Raw genomic sequence first — 25,995 nt, 5'->3', positions numbered from 1 at the left:
TAGGAGATGGCCATTAGCCTGAAACAAAAAGAAATTTCAGTGAGGAGAGTTGGCCATTAAGACATTATTTACCCCACTTCAGGTCACAGTAGCCCATTAGTGTGTCAAGAAATCAACTTAGTGGGTCGAAACTATTTTTTAATAGAAGTAAATTTAAATGGAATTGGGTACAACAGAATGGAAAATATCAATGTAATACTGTAAAAAGGATATGTATTTCATGAAACATGTTTTGGTTGGTTGGTTGGTTGTGTGTGTGTGTGTGTGTGTGTGTGTGTGTGTGTGTGTGTGTGTGTGTGTGTCTAGTGAATAGGCTGAATTGCTTACTGTGAGTTTCAGTTGAACAGTATTTGAAAATGGATTCTATACTGAGGGATCAGCATGACTTTCCAGGATAATCAGAGAATGGAGGTAATTTTAATATGGCCAGAACATAATTATGGTGATGATATTTTACAAATCAAAAAAGACATGCTCTAACATTTGAAATCATGATGGTCTTAGGAAATCTGGGTGTATGATCCTGGTGTGCAGGTGAGAAGGTATGTGGGAGAAGGAAGAACATAAAGGGCTATGAAGCCAGAAAGTGGTTTGAGGCAGTAACTGAGAAAGATCTGCCCCTCGCCTGTTCACTAAGCAGATTTCATCTCCATTAGGACTTAAAACTGGCTATAAACAAAAGTGAAATAATCTTGATGTCACCAAAGTCTTCAGAATTTCTTTCATGCCCTTTATAAAGGCACAAAGTTTCCAGAAATTTTCAAAGCAAGAGTTTCCAAGAGGGAAACATAATGCAAATGATGGAGAAAAGATTATGTGTGCCATATAATTTTTTATCAGCCCAGTGTACATCTAAAGCCACATAAGAGTGTTGGTGGCAGAGCAGTTACAGAAAAGCATTTGCTTGCCACTCCACCCCCTCACCCCACCCTAGGCCTTAGCCCTCAGAGAGGCTGAGCAGTAGAGATCATCTAATGGAGTTCAAATAAACACCAGCTTCCTGACAGCTGGCCTCTGAGTGAATTTATTATTGAATTATACTCCTGCGTTTTCAGAACAAGCTGAGCTGACAGGCTACCCCATCAGTTTCAAAGGGGGGAAGGGGAACAGTGAGAAAGACAATGATAAATTACCCTGATGGAAGATGGAAGAAGGTAAAGATCCTGCTTCCTCCAAAATGTCAACCGTCATATATTATTCATGTTGGTTTTTAAAAAATCCCTCCCCACATTGAAATGAATGTTTATGATGATAAAGCAACTAGGTGAATCTAATTCAGGATGCAGGCAGCAACTTCTCACATCATCCTGATGAGCAGCTAACAACTCCTCCTCTGCCACTTGATCATCCCTTTATTGATTTCAAAACCGAATTACGATCTCTGTTTGCTTTGTAGCTTGAGCTTGTTCCTAGCTGTCCATCACAGGAAGCATTAGCAGAGGATGCTGCTATGCTGAAGCTGGAATCACTCGGGCTTTAGAGGGAGAAGGCCTGCATTCAAGTCCTTGGGCAAGTGAGAGCAAGTGACCTTGGGGGAGCGAGGCTCAATTCTCTCACCTATAGTATGGGGTTACTAACTCCTACCCTGCAGGAATTAATTTAGAAAACTAAATGAGATAAAATACCCAGAAGCCCAAAGGCTGGCACATAGCACACATTCAGAAATAACACCTAGCATTTACCAAGGATGTTCTATGTGTCAGGAATTGTTTGAAATGCTTTGTAAGTTACATAAGTAGTAATGCCTTTACATCTCCCCCAAAACCTGACAACGTAGGGACTTCATCATCCTTTTATAGATATGAAACTGAGGCACAGAGAAGTTGAATAACCTGGCCAAGGACATAGGGTTTATAAGTGGCAGAGCCAGCCTTTGAAGCCAAGCCAGTTGGCCCTAGATCCCATCTACTGAGCCTCTGTTCTTCTCAGCTAGGTCCTTTATATTCTATCTCAGCATCTCCAGTTTGCAAATCGAGATAGCATGGTGCTGCTACAACTCTACAACCCTGGTTGGCCCTGACTTTCTCTCCAACACTGCACAAGGAAAAATAAAGCTGATGTGCAGTAAGGCTTAGCGCTTCAGAGCACTGGCCTCAGAGGTGGGTCTTGAGCCTAGGGTTCAATCCTAACCCTGCCCTTTGCCGGCTGTGTAAGCTTGAGCAAGTCTCTTAATCGCATCTGTCATATGAGGATAATATTCCATACCTCATGGGGATGTCTGAGGATTAAATGAGATGTAAAACACTTATGTGTCAGGGCATTAAGTATTTAATGTGTTAGTAGCTGGTATCACTAATAGCAGGAGTCAGGGTTAGCATTAGCGGTGGCCTTAATATTGGTATAGGTTTTAGTGTCACCATAAGAACTGGGAGAAAAAAGAGGATCTTAGCCTGAAGCATTAGCGTAGTTATATAATTGATGCAAATGTTCTAGCACCGTGAAGCATTAGCGTAGTTATATAATTGATGCAAACGTTCTAGCACCGTGGCAGACAAAGAGGCGAATGGACCTTTGAGGTCATCAGCCCTTTATGGTGGAAGAGAAAACTTTAACCCAGAGAAAGCTCTTGGCTCAGCAAGATAGTAGCAGAGTCGTGGAGAACCTGGAGTCCTAAGTGAAGGCTCTCTCAAGCAGTAATTCCAGTGTTTGTAAGTCAGGGACTTTCTTCATTTTCAACCGACACTGATAAATTTCAAGCTGTAAGAAGTTAGAATATTGGAGAGCCATTACTATTATTGTCCTCACTGGATAATGTTGGGTGAGGACTTACCAGTTGCCTCTGCAGTGAGTCTGACCAGCCCTCCAGTCTGATCCTGGAGGCATCAAGATTTGGCTCTAAGTGAACCCCACAGTGACAGTCTGTGGTATAGAGATGTCACCACAGGCAGTATTCTGGCAGAGGAGAGAGATCTGCCTGCCTGCCTCCCCTGTCTCTGCCTCCTACTCTTCCTCCCACCACTGTAGGGCCATGTGACTCTACCCTGTGGCTCTAACACGCAGGCCTTTAGAACCAACCCCAGTCTGAAGAGAAGGGCTTAGAGTAACCCTACCCGCTCAGCCTCAAGTCCTTCGACTGTTTCTCTGTCTGACCCTTTGCTTGCCAGCTCTGTCAAAGAGATTTCTGTCTTGTTCTGGAATCTCAATCTCTCTCTCTACGCCTAAGGTCCTGATACAAGTAGCCTGGTACCCCTGCCACCCAAGTGTTCAAGCCTTGCCTTCTCTTGTCAGTCTCCCACCCCTGCCCCATCCAAGTATAGAGCTCCATCTCTGCTCTTCTTAGGAACCTGAACATTATTAGCTGGTGACACATGGAACTTCCACGTCCACTTGCCCTAGGAGCTCCCTCACCATGCCTGTCTCCATCGGATCCTCCTCCCCTGTCCCTTGAATGACCATTTCCCTTAAATGCCACCTGTCTATTGCTACACACCTCAGATCCAGCCTGCTGAGCTGAACTTTCTGCAGGACCCTTTCTGCATCTCTGCCCGGCATCAACCCCAGCCCCTGAGAAGTGAGTCTAATTATGGCCCATCCTAGTCTTTCCTGTCCTGTGTCCTAATAGGAAAACAGGACACACAGTCATAGAATGAACTTGTCTGCTGAGAAGCTGTGTCTGGAGTCACATGTAGCAGAGCTGCCTGGAGTTTTTCTAACAACACAAACCACCTCCTGAGAAGTCTACTTAGAAGCAGGCCTCTGGCCACATAGCACAGAGAACAGCCTATCTAGACTTGTACTACACCTTCCAAGTCCCAGGTACGCTGACAGTGTTTCCCAGCCATGTCCCCCAGACCTGGCCAACCCTATTACCTGGGGTAAGGAGCCTCACTACTCCAAAATGGTCCCTGCTGGCTGTCCTCTCTCAGCTCTATGTCTGGTTTGCCATAACCAGAGGGCTCTGGAAATAAAGTATTATGGACATTCAAGGGCTCTATTCTTATGTGCACCTTTGTCAGCCAGCAGAAAATATTCCAAAGGATTCCTGTAGGAGAGGACTCAGAGCATCAGCACTCAGCAGCCAGGTTGCCCACAGGCTTGGGTGATCAGAGCCTAGGAACTCATGTTCCCTGAGCTGAAAGAGCTCAACAGCCACATAAAGCTAAGAGGTGGCTTCTGGTGTCTGCAGGAGGCACAGCCTAAAGGCCCAGAAGACACTAGCGTTTGCTAGGCCATCTTGTCATTGGATGCCCTCAGGTCGTCTCAGGGTATCATAGCAGATATGTTGGTGCCCCAGCCTTGATGGGTGATATAAGGGTTCTTGGGCAGGGCCTGGTACGCAATTCTAATGGTGGGAACGTTTGCATGTCCTGCTAGAATGAATCAGTAGGCAGCTCCCCTTTTTATCCAATACTAGATCTATGTCTAGATACAAGGATTTTTAAAAAGTCAAATTATATTCATTCCAGAATGTAAGCTTCTCAGACATAGGGACTGTGTCTCATTTACTGTTAGTTATTTAACTGCTTAGAACACAATGGAAAATAAAACAAAAACTGAAGGTACTACCCTCCTATAATTTCCATAAGTAAAAAAGAAAATGAATGCATAGATATCTTTCCTACCACCCAGCATTATATATGGCACATAGCTGGTGCTCAATTAAAGTTCCCATAACTAAACCCTATTGTCATTTCTCAGGCCTTTGTCTACGTTTCTCTTCTCCCAACCTATCTATATCTATTTTCACTTTGGGCTATGTGAAATAACGACATTTATATTTTTCCTGTGATCATCTTTTATTCATTGATGTAATATTTATTTCTTTACTCAACATTTATTGAATGTATACTATAGACCTACTCCTGTCCTAAGCATTGGAGTTACAGAGATGAAAAGGACATGGTTGTTATGCTCAAAGACCTTGCAGTCTAGAAAAGGAGATGAGGTGTTTGAACTAACGATCACACTGTAGTGGGGTAAATAGATTGTGCTTTGTTCACCAAAGAAGGAAGTGCTGTCTTTGTACTTGGGAAATCAAGAAGAGCTTCCCCGAGAGGCAGGCCTTAAAGGAGAGAGTAGTAGGAATGTGGAGGAAAGACATTCAAGGCAGATGAACCAGCAAAGACAAAGGCAGGGAAGCATGGAAATGCATGCCAAGGCGAGGATATGAGACGTAACTGAACATGGCACCAGCGCAGAATGTGAGAATGGAACATGGGATGGGAGCCTGAAGAGTCAGGCAGGGGCCAAATCCTGAAGGGACTTATATGCCAAGGTGAAAAGTTTGGACTTTACCTGAAGGCAGTGGGTACTACAGAAAATGACCTTTGTGGCACAGAGTTACTGATGATGTGGTCAAAAGAATCATGATAAAGTGTGGAGAGTTGGAGATCTTGGATTTACAAAGTGCCTTGAGAGAAGATCTAGTCTAACTCCCTGCACTCCAATAAGTCAGGAACATTAAAAGTTAAGTGATTAGATCAAGTTCTGTTGGTTTTGACCTAAGGTGACCAAAAGACATACATAGTAAACAGAGGAAGAGCTTTAAAATAAGAAATAAAGAATGAAGCACAACTAGAAGTTAACTTTTGAATATAATATCACATATTAGAGTTTATTCCATAAAAAATCACAGCCACGCACACTGCATATATATATACGGCATCAGACTAGAAAAGCTGGTTAAGGAAACTGAGGCAGAGGACTGAAATGGAAAGCTAGGAAGACAGTGACAGAGCATCACGTACGGCCAGACTGGAAAGAAGGTTTTGTAGCAGCAGAGAGGACTGGGTCAGACTTTCACTGGCAACCCCCTTGACAGGGGTAGTTTGACAGGCCATGAAGTGGTGCTTCTTATTTGGGCCCAAGACTCTTCTTACAAGATGTTAGATAAAGTGTAGTAGATGCTGGAAAGGTCCCCAATCAGCATGAATTAGCAGAAAACAGTTAAAAGGTTAGTACAAGTGAGGCATATAAATCTGTTTAAAATATGTAATGCAAAAGAGTGATTTGCATAACCAATACAGGCACAGAGTAGCAAATACTTTAAAGTAGACAGACTTAAGTTACTTTTCACCACCTAGATCCCAAATGATTATTCCAATCTCCTGAATACCAGTTTCATCTAATTTTACTTAATAACAAAAAAGTTAAAGCTACAGTTTTTCTCCCTTCACCTTCCTTTACCTGTTTGTATTATATACATTATAACAGATATAACTTAATTTCTGCCATTCGTTTTTAAAGTTTTAAAAAAAGAGGTAGAGATGAGGAGGCAATAGAATCAAGGTAAATAGGAGGGCTACAAGTCGAAGTGGGTGGGTCCTCCAAAGGAAAGGAACCAAGCTGTGCGACGCAATTTGGGCTGATCAACCGGAAAGACTCAGCCTCTCCAGCCCTCAGTTCTCCAGCCATAACTCTGTCAAGGTCAAATAGCTCAAAGTTCTCTGGCATCACCTTCAGTTATAGAAACACATCAGTTTTTATTAATTCAGTAAATAATTTATCAAGAGCTTGTTCTGTGCCTTGCATCAAAATTCCAAGGCAAAATTCCACCCTTGTTTTGGTGGAGGTTTTTCGGTTTTTTTTTTTCCCACTCAAAAATGAGCATCAACCGTGTTCAATGCCAGAAGGACAGCAGTGAGGGAGATGTGGCCCATGACACCAAGGAGCTCATGGTCTGCAAGGGGCAAAAGATTGCCCGATATGTGACAGCACTCGGCGTTTTCACAGAGGCAGCTTAGCCCAGAGTGCTGATGTACCACTTGGTAAATGCTCCAGGTGGGTGCTGACGGCAAGCAGCAATTTTCAGATGAACAGGACAACTGAAGAGAATAATTCAGAGATAAGTATACGCACTGTTTGAGCGCCGTTAAGAGTCTGAAGCGCGTAGTAGGGCTACTTGAGCTTAATTGGGTAGCACCAGATTAAAACCATTACACATTCTTAAACTTGGTTGGATTCCATTTTGTATCTGGTTGAGAAAAACTTCAGACTGCATGGGCAAATAAGAGAATGGAAGTCCAGAAAGGTCTGATGACTCTCCGGGGTCATGCAGTTAATTAAGGAGACTAAGCTGGGAACTGACCCCCTGCCCAGGGCTCTTTTCACCACACCCCTAAGCACTTCTCCCTGACTGACAGTCGGGGTTAGTTTCTCATTTGCTTGATTCTGTTTCTCAGTGGTTTTGTCTCTCCAACAGTTTCTTGTCTTGATCCCAAACCTGGCCACTGTCCTTAGGAAGCAATCAGGCAGATATTCCCCCTCACTGATGTCAGCAAGGGCACCTCAGTCAGGCCCTGAGTGTAGGATTGGACTAATGCCAGTATGTTTGACACCCCTCTTGGCCTGGCACAAGCACTCTCCTGGCAGAGTTCACCCAGCCTAATTGCTTGTTTTGTATCCCAGCTGCCTGACATATGCCAAACCCATGTGTTGACTCGCTAGTGTTAGAGACAACTACACTCGGGCATTTCAAATTGGCTTTGGTGAGCTCCAGCAAGCAATTGGGGACTGTAATTCATGCATTTTTGTAATCCCAGCACCTAACTCAGTGCTTAGCTTTTAGTTGGTGCCCAGTTTTTTAATTAAATTAAAGTGATTTAATTAAATGAAATTAAATTTAGTAACTGCAGGTACATAATACAGTAGTAAGAATAAGGACTTGGAAGTAAGAAGTCCTAGCTTTGAGTGTCAGTTCAGCCAATTGAGTTCTTTGCTATATGACCTTGAGCAAGTCTTTTCTGAGTGTCAGTGACTTGACCATTTTTCACCTAAAAAAGTCTCAGGCAGCAATATCCCATGCTTACCCTAGCCACCAGAGTTGTGGTCCCAACCTTCTCCCTAGCTCACATGTAAGTGTCTATGATAGCTATGTAAATGCAAATGATATAAGACAGTTGCAGTCATGAGTCGATACTTTAGAAGATTTAAAGGAGCCTAAAGGAAGGGTGATTAATTGGTACGAGGAAAAACTGGTAACAGCTTCGCTGAGTTGATGACGGCTTAGATGGGACTCTGAGGATGAGTGGAAAATGATACCCCAAAACTCCATTATGCCAAGACAGTGACCAAGAGAAAGCAAAACATCAAACTGTAGGACAGGTGATAAGAAGATCATATGAGCCAGCTGGGAAGCCAAGTTGGTGACAATGATTTACACCCTGTGTTAGTGATTTCTCTCCACAGTGGTCTTCCATTGCGGAATTTCAGTCAAAGCAGCAGCTATTGCTTAGCCACAATGACTCTTAGCATGGGGTCAGTGGTATACAGAAGCCAGCTCATACAGCTCACAAGAACTGATTATTAAGCATTCAGGAATTCTGCAAGCTAGTTTTTAAACCCAACTATTATTAATTAAATTATACAAAATTAAAATTAAATAAATTATATTAAAAACAAAGGTAATAAATTATCAAAACTCATCACATCATAGATATTTTACTGAGTTTTACTGTTATCTTTGTTCTGGAGCTTACTTAGGACTATAGTCTGTCTCTGGTGTCCTACTATGCATCTCTTCCAATTCTGGGTTCAGTGTTATCTCATTGGTATCATGAAATTGGTCATGGTGGAAGTATTTACACCATAGAAATAGGCAAACTAAAGCTACTTGTCTTTTGAAAGCCAATCGTTATACGTTTAGCAGTATACCACTGGTGGTATCCATTAAATAAGTAGATGAAGAAAGAAAGCATTTGGAAGCTCAATGCCCATACCTTTTCAAACCACCCTGGACAAAACACATGGCAGGAGACACATTACAGAGCAGACTTCCCCATCTCCTTTGTTCCAGGGAAGGCTTGATGTTCAGCTGGGTTCTTTTGACAACTGAAAATCATGGTCAAACAGAAGGAGGATGGAAGTGTTTTTCTCCAGGACTTAATTCCTGAGCCAAATACCTGTTTTGGCAAAAGGCCTCCGTGGCCTGCTGGGGCACAGGGAGCCAACTTAATTTTCTGCAGAATCCAAAGCAATCCACAGGATCCTGGACTAAAATTACATCTGCTCTGGATTGCTGAAATAGAGGCCACATGATAGCCAAATGGTGCTGATTTAATGTTTTCCGATTATTAGAGAATCCCTAAAGAGAGATAAATCAGAGAAAGCTGGCCCAGGGGCAGCAGTCAGGCAGCCCCCAAAAGGAAACCATTCCCAGAGGGCTAGTTACTGTCCAGGCAGAATCTGAAGACACGTATGTCAGGAGAAGATTGGATAGTGGCCAGGATATGAGATCTGTTAGTAATCCTCTGGAAGGACAAAGTTCCAGCAATCCAAAATTCAATTTTCCTCCATTAAAGAAAGCATCTCTCAGTACCGGCTGAATACAATTGATGGAATAAATTTTTCCCATTAGTGGAGAGATAATTTCACGTAAATATATTGAGAGACCTTCAGAGCAAGACTGAGTCTTTGCTGAGTCTCGCCTGCTTAACTTGTTTGCCTCGTAATTGCATTTAGACCAAGGGCCTCGGAAGGAAACCACTGACTGAATTAACAGTAACCAGATTGTGTGTCGTGAGGTGAGGTGGGGTGGGATAGGGTGGGGTGAGGTGGGTGGGGGTGGGGAGCTTGATGCATTGTGGGTAGTTATTCTTGCCTCCAGAAAGGACAAGCTGACACTAGTGAGACCAGCTGCTTACAAGCCTGGTGTTAATTGCTTTTCTCATCAAACAAAGAAAAGTTTATCACTCTAGAAGGGTAAAGATGTAAGCAGAGGCTGAGTTTGAGATCTTGTTTTATGAATGCCCACAGGCCTCATTAGTAGCTCTTCCCTAGGCCAGAATAAAGGCCTTCTGAACCACGGTGAATGGGAAAAGTTGTCTGGACAACTCCACCTGCATCTTTGCCTCAGATTTGTCTTATCAAGGAGGGCTGTCTCCCCAGTGCCCTGATCCCTGAGGACATTGACCCCAGGGAGCACCTTCATTTCCACCCATTGCCAGTGAAACAGACGAGTCTAGAATGGGCCCAGAGCTGTGAGGCCCAGATTCATGGTCTGCTTTTGCCACCATCTCCCTGTGTGGCTTGGGGCAAATAACAGAACCTCTGTGGACCACAGTTTCCCCTTCTTTCACTAACACAGTGAATTTTCCAGCTGGCTTTTTTCTGGATCTCCAGGGGCTAAGACTCTACAGAGTTGCCTTCAGAATCACCCCAAGAGAAGAGGGAGGACCCACCTCTGCTTTATCTAGAGCAGATCTTGTTTTTGTTTTTTGCTTTCTTTCCTTACAAAGTACCATCTGCTAAAAATGTTCTGTTCCTTAAACATTAGAAAAATCATCATTCTAAATGATCTCTAGTTATTTATTCAGGACACCATTTTTTTAAGCAATGACCCAGTACTTATTAGGCATTTCCAGGGACTGCAGAGAAGACCCTGCCCTCAAAAAGCTCATGATCTAGTGGAGAGAAGAAACATGGACTGTCAAGGTGTTTGTGTCACGTTTTGGATGAGTAACTAGTTTTAATTAAGGCCATCAAGAAAGGCTTCAGGGAAGAGGTGATGTTTGAAGCTGGCTCTTAAAGGATGAGAATGTTGACAGGGGTACAGGAATGACATTTGAGGCAGATGTTGCATAGACACAGAGGCTTTAACAACATTTGCTTGGCAAGTTTGAGGAAAGCAGATGGTTAGTTGTCTAGAATATAGAGGGAAGGTCGGGGGTGGGAGAGGTGAAAGGTTTCAGAACCCACTCCAAATGGACAGCGCTAGCATCTATCTATGCCCTTCTCCTCTTTCCAATGCCAGATGAGAAGTGCCCTCTATCCTGTTCATTTCTAATATGTCCATTTCCAGTGATACTATTAGTGACAATAATAACCACTGCCATTTATGGAGCTTACTCTACGCCAGGATGAAAAAACAGAGATTCAGCAGCTTTCATGTACTTGTGCAGGTTTAGAGAGCTAGAAAGTGGTGAAGCTAGAATTTGAGTCCAACTCACATGACTCCAAATGTACACACATAATGACACTATAGCCCTCTCAGATCAGCTCTCTCTCTTTACAGCATAATGTGGTATCCTTAGACTATAACCTCTGAGTGAGGTATCTGAAAACGTCTACCATTAATAATTCTTTAGAGGATACTTTGATGCCTTAAATTGAGGCAATATGAAAAAAAAGAAGATTATCGTTCATCTTGAGTGAATACCATGAGACCCTGGGTACCAAGACTGTCTGAATGGGCTGCTTCTGTCTTCTGACCTCCCCAGGGTTAGGGGATCCCTGCCAGCCAGGGTCCTGGGCGTGAAAAGTATATCATGCTTTTTCTCCACCCACAGGCATGCATGCGTCATTCGTGGTCAAGTGATGACATCAGATGGGACCCCGCTGGTTGGCGTGAACATCAGTTTTGCCAATAATCCTCTCTTCGGATACACAATCAGCAGGCAAGATGGCAGGTAGGAGACCTTTTGTGGACCAGGGTTAGTGAAGGCCCTGCTTTCATGGTCTTGCCTCATAGCTGCTGCAGCATGACAGTGTGGAAAGAGGTTGGGACTTGGGTTCAGTGCACCTGAATTCAGATGCCCAGCTCGCAACTTACTAGCTGTGTGACCTTGTATCTTGCTCTGGCCTAAGTCCCTTTGGCTATAAATTAAGCCGTTTCTTCTCACTTGGTTCTTAGAATAAGCAACAGGGTACCTTATACGTATGATCCTGCCTCATGGCTTATGACATAAATCACTGTCATATGGACTACCTTCTACAGACCAGACAGCTCCAGAAATCTTAGCATTCCTGCTGTGTGGTTTCCATCTATGATGACCTAGGTCAGTGGAAGCCACTGGGTTATGACAGAACTCTGACTTTTGGATCCCTATGAGAACTATCAGTAGAATGAAGTAACATTTTTTAAATCACTTTAGCTCTTCCATTTGCTAGCTCTGTGTTCCTGGACAAATCTCCTCACCTCTCTGGGCATCAGCTTCATCTATTAAATGGTCCTAACACTATCTCACAAATTGGTTGTAAGGATTAGATTCTATGATGGCCGAAGAAACACTTGGAACATAGTAGGTGTTTAACAAATTTTACTTCCATGTCTCACTCTGGTTCATTGCTGTATTTCCAGAGTCTGGCACACAGTAAGTGTGTGGTAAGTATTACCTGTTTATTAAATCGCAAAGTATTAAATGATGAGAAGATAATGATTCTAGTACAAGCAATGAGAATATTTTGGAGAAAAGAGGAGGAGGAGGAGGAAAGTGGAATATTTAGGCTGTCAGTGGTGACAAGTCCTCTATTTTTAATAAAATCAGGTAGTGGCAGTCCATCTGGCTAAGTGTGAGCCCATAAGGTTGATTTTCACTCTGTGTTGGAAATTATGCTCCAGCCTGATTGATTTTAGCACCTCTTTAATCCAATATCAGATGTGAACATGTCCCGGCCGAGGTGATAATGAAGTAGAAGCTCATCTGTTTATAGACATGTGCGCCTCTTAGACAGGGTTGGCAAGTTTGGCATGGGAGCCCTCCCCCCTCCTCTCACTCCTTGTGAATGGGAAGGGGCCCAGCTGGCAGCCAGTCCCCAGGGGTAATGTGTCCAGGCCAGACCACTGCTCCTCGCCCTGCCCTGCCCATGCTCCATCCCGGGAAGCACTTCTGCAGACGTCCACTACAGCATGGAGGAACCTCCCTCCCCACGCTCTGTCTGTACTACCTTCCAGTTTGAGGCTGCCTGCTTTATGGAAGTGGCAGCTGTGAGCTTCCTAGGCAACAGGTATTCTGCCTACATTATTACCTGCTGTGAAACAGTCATCAAAAAGGAGCCATAGGGACTGCTCTTTTTTTGCCACGAAACTTGTCCGTCATTCATGTGACTTGACAAATCATCATTCATTTGCCCTGCTATGCTTAGTTAGGGTGGTCCATAAAACACACCAAAGTCACATGAGTTTTGTGGCCCTTGGGGAAAGCCCACTCTAGCACCTCCAGGCTTTGATTCTTCCTGTCTGCGCTGATCCTGAAATCTCTACTGCCCCTTGAGAGCACGGAGTTCCTAGAAGGTAAGTATCAGCCGTGTTTCCCAAATCAGCCAACTAAATTACATCATAGTAGCCAGAATTGCTGCAGCTTAGAAATTGAGTTTCAGAATAATTGTTACCAATGCATTATGGGGCTTAAATTTTCTTCCCAATGTAGACACTGCCACTGCATAATGTATGGGAAAGTCATTAATCTCTAAGTGTCTGAAAATCCCTGTTTGTTATAAGTGATTGGGTAGCATCTGTCTGACTCTTCCCTGACTCACCTTCTTTCTACATCTCAGACCCCAAGAGGAACTGTAAAGCTAGAAATATAGTTGGAGATGACAGTATACATATACAGGTCCAGAGATTGTGCCTAACTCATCTTTATATACCTCACTTTCCCAGCAGGTCCCAGGATACTCGCATTGGTCCAGCTCCCCCCACCCTCCCCTCCCACCCCCCGCACACACAGACACATACACGTGCAGCACTAAAATGCCAGACCTCAAGACTTAACAAGGACTCACAAACAGAAAGCAGTGGCAGAGAAGTTAGCCAAAGAGATCATTAAAAAGATGGAAAACAGAAGTTATGAAGAAAAATTTCAAAATAGCAGGCGAGAAAAGCAGTTCAGGCCCATTGAATTGAAAAATGGGAATATACAGAGCATGATGCCTAGGGAATGTGGCCCTGGTTTTTCACATCTATTATCCCATCGAATTAATAACTCTGCCAAGTAATTATGATCATCAACTTCATTTTACATGAGGAGATTGAGGCTCAGACAGGTGACGCAACTCATCCATGCAGGAAGTGACAGTGCTTGGACTGGCCCTAAACTGCTTGGGCTTCGTATGAGAACTAAGGGTCAGATTTGTATCCACGTCCACAACAAGGTTTCCCTCCAGATGAGCAGGCCAGGCTCTTAGCAAGAACCAATTATATGCAGCTCTTGGCAGGGCCAGCAGCCCCCAGCTTGCTCACTGCCATGAGAGTATGTCTTTTCAGTTTGTCCTCACTCCCTCCTCACACTCATCCTCTCATGAAGGCAGCTGATGTGTTGGGCCAAAATTCTGTTTGATGGTTTAAGATATTCTGTCAAAGTACAGATGCTATTCAGTTCTGTGACAGAAAAGTTATTCTCTGGGTGTTCCCTCAAACCATAGATATTCTCCTGGAGAGCCAAAACTTGAACTATTACTTTAAATACTTTCCCTGGTGTTTCTCTCTCATTGCTTATCAAAGGATGGTAGTGCCCACCATGTGGGTGAAAAGCTTCTGCAAAGAACAGAAGAGTCAGGCTTTGGAGCTTAGGAACCTGAATCTGGGGGCACCATCTACCAAGAGCAAGATTTGGCACTAAGGATAGTTCAATGCAAAATCCTTGCAGCTTCTAGAGGAGGGAAAAGTAAGCTGGAACAATGAGCCCGATCCCACAAGGTGTGTTTACCAGGGATAAAGGCAAGGTCCTGCACTGGGGTCTCCAAAACCCACTGCATAGGTCAACATCAGGCTGACTTACAATAACAGCCAAAGTAAGAAGGAATTTACGGTGTTTAGTGGATAGTCAGTTCCAAAGACATTTGTAGTGTCACTCATGCGTTTATTCTGTAAATTATAGCCATCAAGTACCAGGCTAGGTTCCAGAAGAAATGAGAGGAATCCGTGTCCCTGCTCCAGAGAGCTAAATGTGTGATTCCAGCGTAATGTGATGTCGGCTCTAGGAAGTAGTGCACATGGTGCAGTGGTAACCCAGGGGAGGGAACTAGAATTCTGACTGGATAAGAGGTTAGCAGGAGCTCTCCAACCAAAAAAAAAAAAAAAAAAAAAAAGCCAGATGAGGACAGGCCTTGAAAAGGCATCCTAAAAGTAATAGTTAAAAGGACTTTGTCCAAAGAGACATCACAGCCAGGAGGTGGCAAATGGACAGAATCACTATCTCCAAGTGCTGAAGGACCGTCAGAGGCAGAAGGAAAAGATTAGGTTGAAGTCACCCCAGCATGTAAAAGTTGGCCTAGGATTAAAAAGGAGAGGGACTCCAGCTCAGTTCCAAAAAACTGAAACCGTCCTAACAGTTAAGACTAACCAGAGATGGAACAATCGTCCTGTGTGTATAGCAAGCTCATCACTGGAAGTGCACAAGTAGGACCCCAATGGCCCCTTGATGGGGATTCCACAGAAGTGACATCAGATTGGTAAAGGACAACCAATAAAGGCTGAGTAAGCAGCTCTCAGGGACACTGTCATGGAGCTCTCATTACAGCTAAGAGGTTGAGACTCAGTCTTTTGGTTCTACTTCTAATATACTATGATTCCAATCATGTCCATCTCTAAATTGCTTAGCTAGTTTGTAATTCCAAAGGCCTATGTTGATAAATCTGTCATAATCAGAGCTAAAATTTCTGTAGAGTCATAGAATCTTAGTGACTTAAGAAGAGTCCATTTGAACCTTTACATTTTATAGATGGGAACATTGAGAATCAGAGAGGCTCAGTGTCTTACCCAGGATCACACAGTAGTTCGTGGCAGAGGCAGGACTAGGCCTAGAGTTCCTAATGCCAAGACGGAGCTCATTTCACTTTATTCTGCTGACTTTTCACTGAGCTTCAGCTCCAAAAGCCCTTCAGAACCAGAAGCACCACAGCAGAGGCTCATCGGCTGTCCTAGCAAATGGCTCTCCATCGCAGTGGTTATTAATTTGGTTTTGGCAAATTCTCTACGAGGAATCATCTTCAAAAGAAAATAATGCTTTCTGGAATCTCTCTATTTCTGTTTGTGGCTGCAGTGAAGTCTCTTAGGTTTTAGAGTTTCCTTGACAAGTGCTCAGACACGTTGGGGTAATTTTTTCTCCTTTCTGTCTCTCTTTCTCCTCCTTTGCTCTTCCCCCACCTCCTCATCATCTCCTTTCCTGCCCCTGCCTCTCCTCTCCTTCTCAACCCTCCCCTCCCTAACAGCTTTGACTTGGTCACCAATGGCGGCATCTCCATCATCCTGCGGTTTGAGAGGGCACCTTTCATCACACAGGAGCACACCCTCTGGCTGCCTTGGGATCGTTTCTTTGTTATGGAAACCATCATCATGCGACATGAGGAGAATGAGATTCCCAGCTGTGACCTGAGCAACTTCGCCCGCCCCAACCCTGTCGTGTCTCCTTCCCCGCTGACGTCCTTCGCCAGCTCCTGTGCAGAGAAAGGCCCCATCGTTCCAGAAATTCAGGTACCCAGCTTTCTTAACTGACTTTCTCCATGCCTTTGTTTCATTTGGGGAGTGCAAGAGGATCTCAGACAGCGGGAAGAGAGACCTCATCAGCCCCACATGCAGAATCCAGCTGCCTGGCACCCTACCCTTCAGCATATAACAAATCCCTATTCCTCATCCCTTCTGCCATCCAGTTCACGTCTACTTTCCTTTCCCCTAAGCTCCAGTGTCCCCCCCACACTCTCATTATTTTGTTAAAATATTTGTGATTATAGGTTCTACCAAGAAGAGTGAAACAGAAGGTCCCAAATAGTGAGCATCATAATAAAGATTAAATGAGAAAGTGTATATGAATTGCTTAGTACAACTTCTGGCACCTAATAAATGCTCAATAAAGCTTAGCCATTATTATTATTAAGATTGTTTATCATGTACTGCCTTCATGCCAATTAAGGATTGCTTTGGCCCAAATCTATACATGCAAATGCTTTATTTGATTATCATTAAAAGGAAGTAATGTGGAAAGGTGTATTTTAATCTGAGAGAAATCAAGATGGATTCTTTGCCTGAAAAGCTATGCAGATTTGAATTGCTTCCACTACTCCAGCCCAGTTTCTTCTGGCAGAAATAGGGAAAAGGAGAGATTGTAGTGCAAGGAAGAAGCCCCAGAGGTCCTGCCTGCCTAATGGGAACACTGGCATGTGCATGTTAATGGATTGCCTATGCTGATGTAGCAGAGCATTTTTACATTTTTGTGTGTATATTTCATGCCTGGCTGAGCAAACACATCTCTCTACATGTGCCCTATTGAGTGGCTTCAGAAGCTAGGCCACAAAAAGGAAATACAACCATTTTGAAATTCTCATTGCACCCCCAGATTGAAAGCTCACGTTTATTCAGAGATTCAGCACTTGTCTCCTGTCTCAACTACCAGGCAGACCTTTCTTGCTAAATGGTTGTCAGTGGAGACTGAGCTAGCTGGAAAGAAGTAATCTGTTACTCAAGCCTGGTTCAGCTCCAGCTAGACATTTTCCTAGGAGCAAGAACTTTGAAACGAGTGAGGTTAAAGGTCCCACCCTCTTTATAGGACTCCCTGGGCTGGGTGTCCCCAAGCCCAGCTGGGTCACAAACTTTGCTTATGATCAGACTGATGAAATACATGAAAACATACTTGGGTTTTCCCAGGCCTGTCATTGGCTAGCCTTTGCAAGTACTGGGAGATATATATTTTAAAGGGTATATTAAAGAGGTAAATATTTATGAGAGCATCAGGATGGCACTTGAACCCTGCCTGTGATACACCGGGATATAGAGCCTGCTTTGCCTAGAATTTATAAGCTGAAATTTAGGAAGATTGCTTTGGTTTAGGCCCAATTCCTAAAATTTTGTGTGTTCAGAAGAATGAGGTGGGAGTGAGAGCTCACACCCACATATGAAATGGACAGAAAGGAAAAAGCTTTCTCTGTGAAGGCCAAGTTCTTCTGTGAACAGAAAGTAGAATAACCATTGTCGTTTTAATGGATATGTTAGCCACAATTGATTTAATGTCCTCCTCTTGAAACAGCGCCCAGAGCATCAAGCTGATAAAATTTCTCTGCTTTTGCCATGTTCCAGAAAATCCTGGCATTAATTTCAACTTTCCATCTTGGAACTGAGCCCATTGCACCCAGTAGAACCACTCCGTTCATCTAGAACAGCACTGGAGCATGGAAACTCCATGCAACCAATTCAGTCTCTTTCTACGGACAAGCTGGGGGTGGGGGCGCATTAGCTGCAGGTCCTTGGCAGGCTGTGCTCTCAACCCCGCATAATTGTTTGGGCAACATCTATGGTCTCTGTTTGTTTTCCTGAAAAAGAAAGCCATTTGAAACAGATCATACTTTAGGAAAGTTTTGAGAGAGAAACAATCCTTGCAGCTGTCCACATTAGTCTGAGGGAACTTTCTTCATAGTTCCCCTACTTCCAGCAACACTACCACCAACAGCACCACCCACCCCACTTAGTAACATTTACTGAGTCTTCACTATGTGCTGGGCACTTCGTATGTGTGACCTTATTTAATCTTCATGCTGATCCAGTGAGGAAACAGATTACGAGGTTCCATGAATTTTCTAGGATGACACAGCTAATGAATGAGAGGCGACACTGTAAGTATTTTACACACATTATTTTACGTGTTCCTTTCACTATGCAATGAGCTGAGCATTGTCACCCCTGTTGAATGGAGGAGGAACTTGAGGCTCAGTGAGGCAGGGCTGTCAGTGAAAGAGTTGGCCCTGGAAACCAGGCTTTCTGATATTTCTTTCCCTCCTCCCTACCTCCCTTTTACCCCTTTCTTCCTTTCCACCTCCTCCTCCTACTCCTCTTCATATTCTGCTTTCTCCTCTTCTTTCTTCACTCCTAATTCCTGCCCCTCCTCTCCCCTTCTCCCCTTTTTCCCTTGCTGCTTCCTCCTTCGCCTCTGAACACCCAGAATACATGGGGCTGTGGCCATCTCCCTCCCACCGGTTATTCCATGACCATCACTTGCTGTGATCTGTCTCTCTAGGCATTACAAGAGGAAATCGCTATCTCTGGCTGCAAGATGAAGCTGAACTACCTGAGCAGCCGTACACCGGGCTATAAATCTGTCCTGAGGATCAGCCTGACCCATCCTACCATCCCTTTCAATCTCATGAAGGTCCACCTAATGGTGGCAGTTGAGGGCCGCCTCTTCAGGAAGTGGTTTGCTGCGGCCCCAGACCTGTCCTATTATTTCATCTGGGATAAGACAGATGTCTACAACCAGAAGGTGTTTGGGCTGTCAGAAGCCTTCGGTGAGTCTCCCAGCCATCGGACTCAGCATGGTCCTCACAGAGACAATAGCACTCGGAGGAGAGGGGAGGTGACAGGGCTATCTCTCCACCTTGCTTGTTTCTATTCTTCCTCCCTCTTCTCAGAAGTACCTAAGGCTTAGTTGGCCTGCAGGGCCTTTCAGTGACCATCCCTGACCTAAAAGAATGTACTCAAAGACCTAAATGTAGAAAACTTGACCATTAAAAAAGGTATTACAAAACCAAAAAGGCCCCTTGACAAAACACCATGGTGGTATGTGATGGGCTGAAAGAGATTTTGTGCCACCAAGACAGAGCTGTTTGGATATTGCCCTGGCTCCCACAGCCATTGGACTTGAATTTACCCATTACAAATATGAGTGTCTAGAGCTCCTGGGTTTCTCTAGTTTTATTGAAGTACAGGAGCTAAGATTCTTCCTTCATCAGAAAGCCTTTCTGGCCTCTTTACCTTATTTCTAATCAGAGAGGTTGTCTCTTTGTTATTGTTATGGCTATCTTTTTTTCAGATGAAGCGGAAGGTGACTATAGCCTCCCCTGGAATCCCAGTTTTACCCAGACCTTGGGCTTCTGAGGCTGGCTATGCTCATTTCAGCTTCCGGATGAGAGCAGGCTCCCAGGGTTGTTTCAGAGCTGGACTATTAGCAGCTCCAACCCATGAAGGTCTAATCCCCCATGCACTACTATGCTCATTAATAAAAATTTGATAAATGGTCAAAAAGTAGAAATAGTCGTACGTGTTCCTATAAACAAATACAGCTACTCGTTAAAATTTACATTTTTTTATGTATGAATTTTTTAACACAGATATCATACTGTATATAACCAGTCTTTTCAACTTAGCATTATTCCATACGCATTTTCCATGACACCCCGTGGTCTTCGTAGCCATAATTTCCAGTAGTGCATAATATTCCTCAAGTAGATACACTTTGGTTTGCTCAACCTCTAGCCCTTTCTGAACCTTTAGATTACTTCCAGTTTTCCACTATTAAAAATAATGCTGCAGTGAAGACTTTTGTGCCTAAAGTATTTCCCATGCTAAAGATTATTTCCCTGGAATCGATTCACCTGGGTCCTTTTTTAAAAAATTCAGTACCTTCGTTTAACTTTTCCTAATAACGTACCATCACTCTTCAAAAAAAAAGGATATTCAGGCTTGGCATCCCTGTGTTTGTATTGCACATAGATCTGGTTCCACTAAGAAATAGGATCCTTTTTCCTTTCCTACAAAAGACAGAGACAACAAAGAAGAGGCTTTGCTCACCTATACATTCCATGCCTTTTGTTGTCTGCAGTTTCCGTGGGTTATGAGTACGAATCCTGCCCTGATCTGATCCTGTGGGAAAAAAGAACAGCAATGCTGCAGGGCTATGAAATTGATGCTTCCAAGCTGGGAGGATGGAGCCTGGACAAGCATCATGCCCTCAACATCCAAAGTGGTGAGTGGATTAATAGAATCCCCAGAGCCAGGTCATGGGTGTGACCCTTGTCTCATATCCTTTGTGCCTTGCGAGACCAAAAAAATACAACAAACAAACAAACAAAAATGCACACTGCAGATTCCATAGGCTCGTATGCAGTCAGTCAGTCTGAAAGATTAGTCAACAAATGTTCCTTGGAAACCTACTCTTGCTTGTCACTGCTAGACCCTGAGGATGCAGAATCAAAAGGCCTCAAGAATTTGGTCAGAAACAAACACTTTCCAGGCAATTTCCATGCTGTGCCATGGACAGTGCCATCATAGAGGAAAGCGGGGGACACTGTGGGGCATAGATGAGGAGCACCTCACTCAATTTCTTGGTTCAGCAAGGTGTGTCTTTGGAGAGAACTAAACTGAGTCTCAGAGGGTCTAAAGGAGTAGCCCTGTATCACAAGTAGGGAGAACATTCCAAGCAGGGGGCACAGTATGTGCCAAAGCACTGAAGCCTAAAAGAAGAGTAACTGGAGCTAGAAGGTTCCTTGTGGTTTGAGCAAAGGGTGAAATGGAGGGAATAGCAAAAGCCAAAGCTGGGGGCTTGAGCAGCTGGAGCCCAGGGTAAGATTAGAACTTTCAACTTCATTCAGAAGGAAATGTCAAGCCTCTAAAGGTTTAAAGCATGCCGGAGACACAATCAGATCTGTATTTGTTAGATAGCTCACTCTTTGTTCTGGGATGATATTGGATATCTCCTGCCTAACCTATAGATGCAGTGAATGCCTATCAAAGCCTCGACATGCTTTTGGGGGCGGGGGGGGATGGGGGGTGGTGAAATTGACAAGCTAGTTCTACAATTAATGATAGAATAAATATTTGGAATTAGCTAAGGCAGTTTTTTAAAATAAGAATACAAAGAGGCACTCTCCAGATATTAAGCTGTCTTAGAAAAACTAAAACTGTGTGGTGCTGGCACAGGAACAGATAATTAGATTCCATGGGACAGGACGAGGACTTCAGACACTGACCTATGAGTAGTAATTAGAACTAGGTTTGGCCATGAACATCAGAAAAGCCAAAATAACAGAATTGCAAACTTATTAAAAATTTGTTTCTCGCTCACCTGAAAGTCTTGAGCTAGATCACCCAGGGCTGGTTTAATGCCCTGCAGGGTCAGAGGTCAAGGCTCCTTTCTTCTCGTTGCTCTACTCAAGCCTCCATCCTCAAGGTCATGGTCCAAGGTGACATCTCCTTTCCAGCCAGCAAGGAGGAAAGGACTAAGAGCAAGCCCCTTCCGTTGTAAGGACACCTCCCAGCAACACAAGTACTACTTCTATTGCCACACCATTGACTGGGACTTCATCACCTGCTGAGTAGAGCTGCACACAGGGTGGAGATTATAGTCAGTTCCAGATGGTCCTGTGCCCAACTAAACATCAGGGTTTCTATAACTATGGAGTAAGGATGGGGGATAGCGTGGAGATCCATGGATACCTACAAGTTTCTGCTGCACACCATGTGCATTGGAACTTGGTATACAATAGAGGTGGCATCACGTTACAGTGGAGGATGGGTAGGTGTTTTAGAGATTGATACTTGGAAAACTGGCTCAATACATGGAGAAAAAATTAAGTTCATATTGTCTACAAAATAAACAAAATAAAGTTTGATAAACATCCAAATTTAAAAGATAATATTTTAAAATTAATAGAGGAAAATATAGGAGAATATCTTTTTGATCTCAAAGGATTCACTAAAACCCAAAAAGCACAAACATTCGAGTAGAAAAATGATCGATTAGACGACATAAAAATGGAAGATATCTGTTCAATAAAGGCCAAAGCTAATAGATGACAGCCTGGGAAAATATGCTCATGACCATGAAAACCAAAACTCACTCAGGCATCAGCTGGTAAGGGTGAAGAGTCCAATTTGGTGGCCGTGACAATATACAGGAGATAAAGGATGATCTGGGCCTGAAAAGAAACTATTAGATATGGGACGAAGTTTATGAGTTATTGAGGTCAATCCCTTCATTTTGCTGGTGGGAAAACAGGTCCAAGGATACTAAAGCAGTGAAGAGATCTCTGCAAGATCTGGGATCAGCCCATTAGCAACAAAACCAGGTAAAAACTGGGGTCTCCTTGGTGAGAAGAGACTGAGTTTCCCTTATGCATTTCTATAAATATCGGTACTTACTCTGTGTCAGGTTCTGACTCTGACACTGGGGATATAGAAAAGGGAGAAGACACAGCCCCCACCTTGAAATAGTATCAGTCTAAAGAGAGAAAAACAGGCAAGTGCAATAAAGAATTCATGTGTAGTAGAGACTTGGACTAGGTCCATGAGATGTGTGCCATCTATTTGAGAGGCAGTGGAACTGAATGGTTGAGAGCCCAAACTCAGGAAACTTCCAGTATCATCTGTGTAACCTCAGGTAAGCCACCTAGCCTGTTCCCCTGTTATCTTACAGAGTTGTCGTGAGGATTCAATCAATAAATCAATATGGCCTGTTCAGGCTCCTCTGGGTTTCATTCTGGAGGTGAAGCAGCCTTGGGAGATGAGTGTAGAAATGGTAGGTAGGGATCTTGCACTGCTTGTGAAACTTAGGCCACTCCGTGGTCAGCCACAGAAGAGAGCCTCACCCTGCTCCATCGGTGGTTCTGTTCTGTGCTTGTTGCAGGCATCCTGCACAAAGGGAATGGGGAGAACCAGTTCGTGTCTCAGCAGCCCCCTGTCATCGGGAGTATCATGGGCAATGGACGCCGGAGGAGCATCTCCTGTCCCAGCTGCAATGGCCTTGCTGACGGCAACAAGCTCTTGGCCCCTGTGGCCCTGACATGTGGCTCTGATGGGAGCCTCTATGTCGGAGATTTCAACTACATCCGAAGAATCTTCCCATCTGGGAATGTCACCAACATCCTGGAGCTGAGGTGTGTATGGTGATGCCTTCCTCACAGTTCTTAACAATGTCCCTTTGCCATTAGGATTACCTGGCATTTCCCACTGGATCCCGAGAAAGGGGCAGGACAGAGCCTCACCTGTCAGACTCAGAGACTTTTCACTTCCCATCTCAGAGGCTAAACTTTTCACTTCCCTGCTGGGGACTCTGGGGAAGCAAGTGCTGCTTTTTACAGGGCACCACAACGAAGACAAACCACTCTTGGGACAGAGAGGTGCTAACCTTGCATCCAGGTGATGTAGAAGGCTGCTAGCAACCAAGAATTAGACTCCTTGGAAGCCCTTGAATCTTCTCTCTGCCTCCTAGCACCAACCTGATTTCACTTAGTTACATGAGTCTTTTTTATAAGGACAAGGATAGCTTAATGGCCAAGGTCCCATGCCAGTGTTACCGAGATCGGCCCTGTTACTTAACACTCATCAGGTTTAGGAGTTCTCTTCAGCTGCCTAATACTGAGATAAGACCTCCAGGCTAAAATCAGGCAGCATCTCTCTGCCCCTAAGGTGCTGCCAAGCCAGCCGAGTCGATCTCTTCTTTTCCTCCATCCCAACAATGAGCAGTAGAGCACAGCCACACTTACAGCTCAGGGAAGGGCCTGATGTGTTGGACTTTCTCTATGCCTGCCTAAACCACATCTCTTTAGAACAACAATACTGTGGGCTCTTTGGTCACAGAGAAGTTGTGGTTAGACATAGAGAAGCCCTGCTCTCCTTTTTTAGGAGAAATTATACCAAGTTTTTCACAACTGCTTTCTTCTGGGCTGGGGTCCATATGAGTGGGACAGGCCCTTCAGCTGGAACACCTTCCTCCAAAGTGGCCAGGGGAAAAGGAAACTCATTTTTGTGAGGCCCTTGCTCTTTACCCAGTATAAGAGTTCTGCGAGATAATGATTACTAATGCCCATGACAAACAAGAAAAAGGAGAGTTAGAGAAGTTGAAGAACTTGCCCAAGGTCTAGCTTCTAGAATGGTGGACCCAAAACCAGAAGGCCATCATGTAGCTCTTCCTCATCAAAGAATTGTCAATTGACCCAATGAGGACCACTTTGGCTGAATGCCTTATTAAGTTATTCCCTGGAGGTGAGTGCCTGCTGAGAATCTCACTCTGCAGTGCATAGGTGAACAGAGGGGAAAGCTTGCTGGCCAACAGACAGCCATCACAGCCCCCAAGAGGAGACCGTTAGTACTTGCCCACACGCACAGGGACAAGTGAAGGAGAAGGTCTTTGGACATGAAAAGATTGAGAAACTCTCATTCTGTGTAGTCATAGGAAATCAGATATCGGGCTGAATGAGAACCAAGCCACTGATGGAACATTCTCTGCCTTTCTTCTCTCTGTTATGAGTTTGACTGACAAAGACATTTGTCAAGGAAGAAGGAACCCTTGAGGATGTTTGCTCCAGTTAGCTTCTCATATTGTCTTTCTATCTCCTATACTGTGAGGAAAAGAGCTGTGGCCTAAGGGATCAGCCCACCTTGGCAGAGAAGCTGTGCAGCTTGGGGCAAGACAGTTATCCTCTCTGGGCCTCCATTTTCACATCTTTAAAGTAAGAGAGCCCATTTTCCTTGTCTTCCTCCCACCATTTTGGGGAGATTATGGAAGACAGCAGGTAAGGAAGGGAGGAGTAAATGAAATTTAGAAAGAAAAATAAATTTATCAATATATCGTCATCTTTATATATTTTCTTCCAGTCTTTTTTTTGTCCCCAGGTCTGTTTCTCTGTGTTAGCCTCTCCCTTCTAATCATAGTGTATCTCCAATTCTGTATTATATTATGAAGAGGACCATAGTGGGCTACGCACGTTTTGATAACTCTTTGTAAGACAGCGGGCACAGACAGAGACACAGCATGTGTCTGTCTGGCCAGGGAGTTTATTGTTTCAACTTCTTTCTTAGCCCTGGTGAAAGCAACACCATGTGTCAACCTTGTCCTCTTTCCTGAAGTCAGCAGTAGTGGTACAGGTGAAACCATGCCTCTTCTGTGATATGTAGCTGCTTGTAAGTGAGCTCACTGACAAGCAATATCCACTATAAAATATATCAGTGTCATAGCTGCTAAGTCTTTATTTATTATAGAATTGTATAGTACCATTGCTGTCAAGTTTTCAGGCTGCTAATAATGCTTCTAACCCTGCTGCTAACACCTCATTCTTTCTTCTATTCCCTGCTCTCCTGTCTTCTGTCAGAAATAAAGATTTCAGACATAGGTAAGCCAACCAGTGGAGAATTTCCTGTCTCTCCTCTGCCTTGTTGCATGTTGTGTGGTAAGATGCATGTGTCAATTTCAGAAGGCTCAATGGCAAATGAATCCTCTGTGGCTGGAACTGATTGGAGGTAATCAGTTACAATGAAAGGACGTCATTAATAATGGTGGGTACGTGTGAGAGCCTGAACTCCTTTATTCTCTAGCAAAGTGCAGCAGTTTATTTGGTAGTCTGTGAACATGACAGACTGAAGTAATAAGGAATAATTTTAATGTTGGCATAGTAATGTGAACGCCACAGTCTGCTTATCCTTAGAATAAAGGAGAACATCATCCTAACTGTGTTGAGTGACTTTGGTGGTCACAGTGGGAAGTCCTGAGAACATCTCGATCAAGAGAAGAAACTAGAAGAAGACAGGTTTCAGATTTGCACTTCTGTGGGCATTCTAGGTACCTCGACTTTAGTGGCTGG

At 43.9% G+C, this 25,995-nt stretch overlaps 1 protein-coding gene across 7 annotated transcripts in view; it reads left to right on the top strand.

Annotated features, from left to right (window-relative positions):
- TENM4 (teneurin transmembrane protein 4) overlaps positions 1 to 25,995 on the top strand; it is a 685,723-nt gene that overhangs the window by 609,134 nt on the left and 50,594 nt on the right. For all 7 annotated transcript variants that reach the window (XM_039848155.1, XM_039848159.1, XM_039848158.1 and 4 more), the window contains 5 exons: positions 11,226 to 11,345; positions 15,868 to 16,129; positions 18,660 to 18,927; positions 20,241 to 20,384; positions 23,043 to 23,292. In XM_039848155.1, coding sequence (XP_039704089.1) covers positions 11,226 to 11,345; positions 15,868 to 16,129; positions 18,660 to 18,927; positions 20,241 to 20,384; positions 23,043 to 23,292 — 1,044 coding nt within the window. The remainder of the gene's footprint in view (positions 1 to 11,225; positions 11,346 to 15,867; positions 16,130 to 18,659; positions 18,928 to 20,240; positions 20,385 to 23,042; positions 23,293 to 25,995) is intronic.

The sequence above is a fragment of the Pteropus medius genome, unplaced genomic scaffold (genome assembly GCF_902729225.1).
Source record: "Pteropus medius unplaced genomic scaffold, Ma_sr-lr_union100, whole genome shotgun sequence".
Classification (NCBI taxonomy): domain Eukaryota; kingdom Metazoa; phylum Chordata; class Mammalia; order Chiroptera; family Pteropodidae; genus Pteropus; species Pteropus medius.
This window is presented reverse-complemented; position numbering and strand designations above follow the sequence as displayed.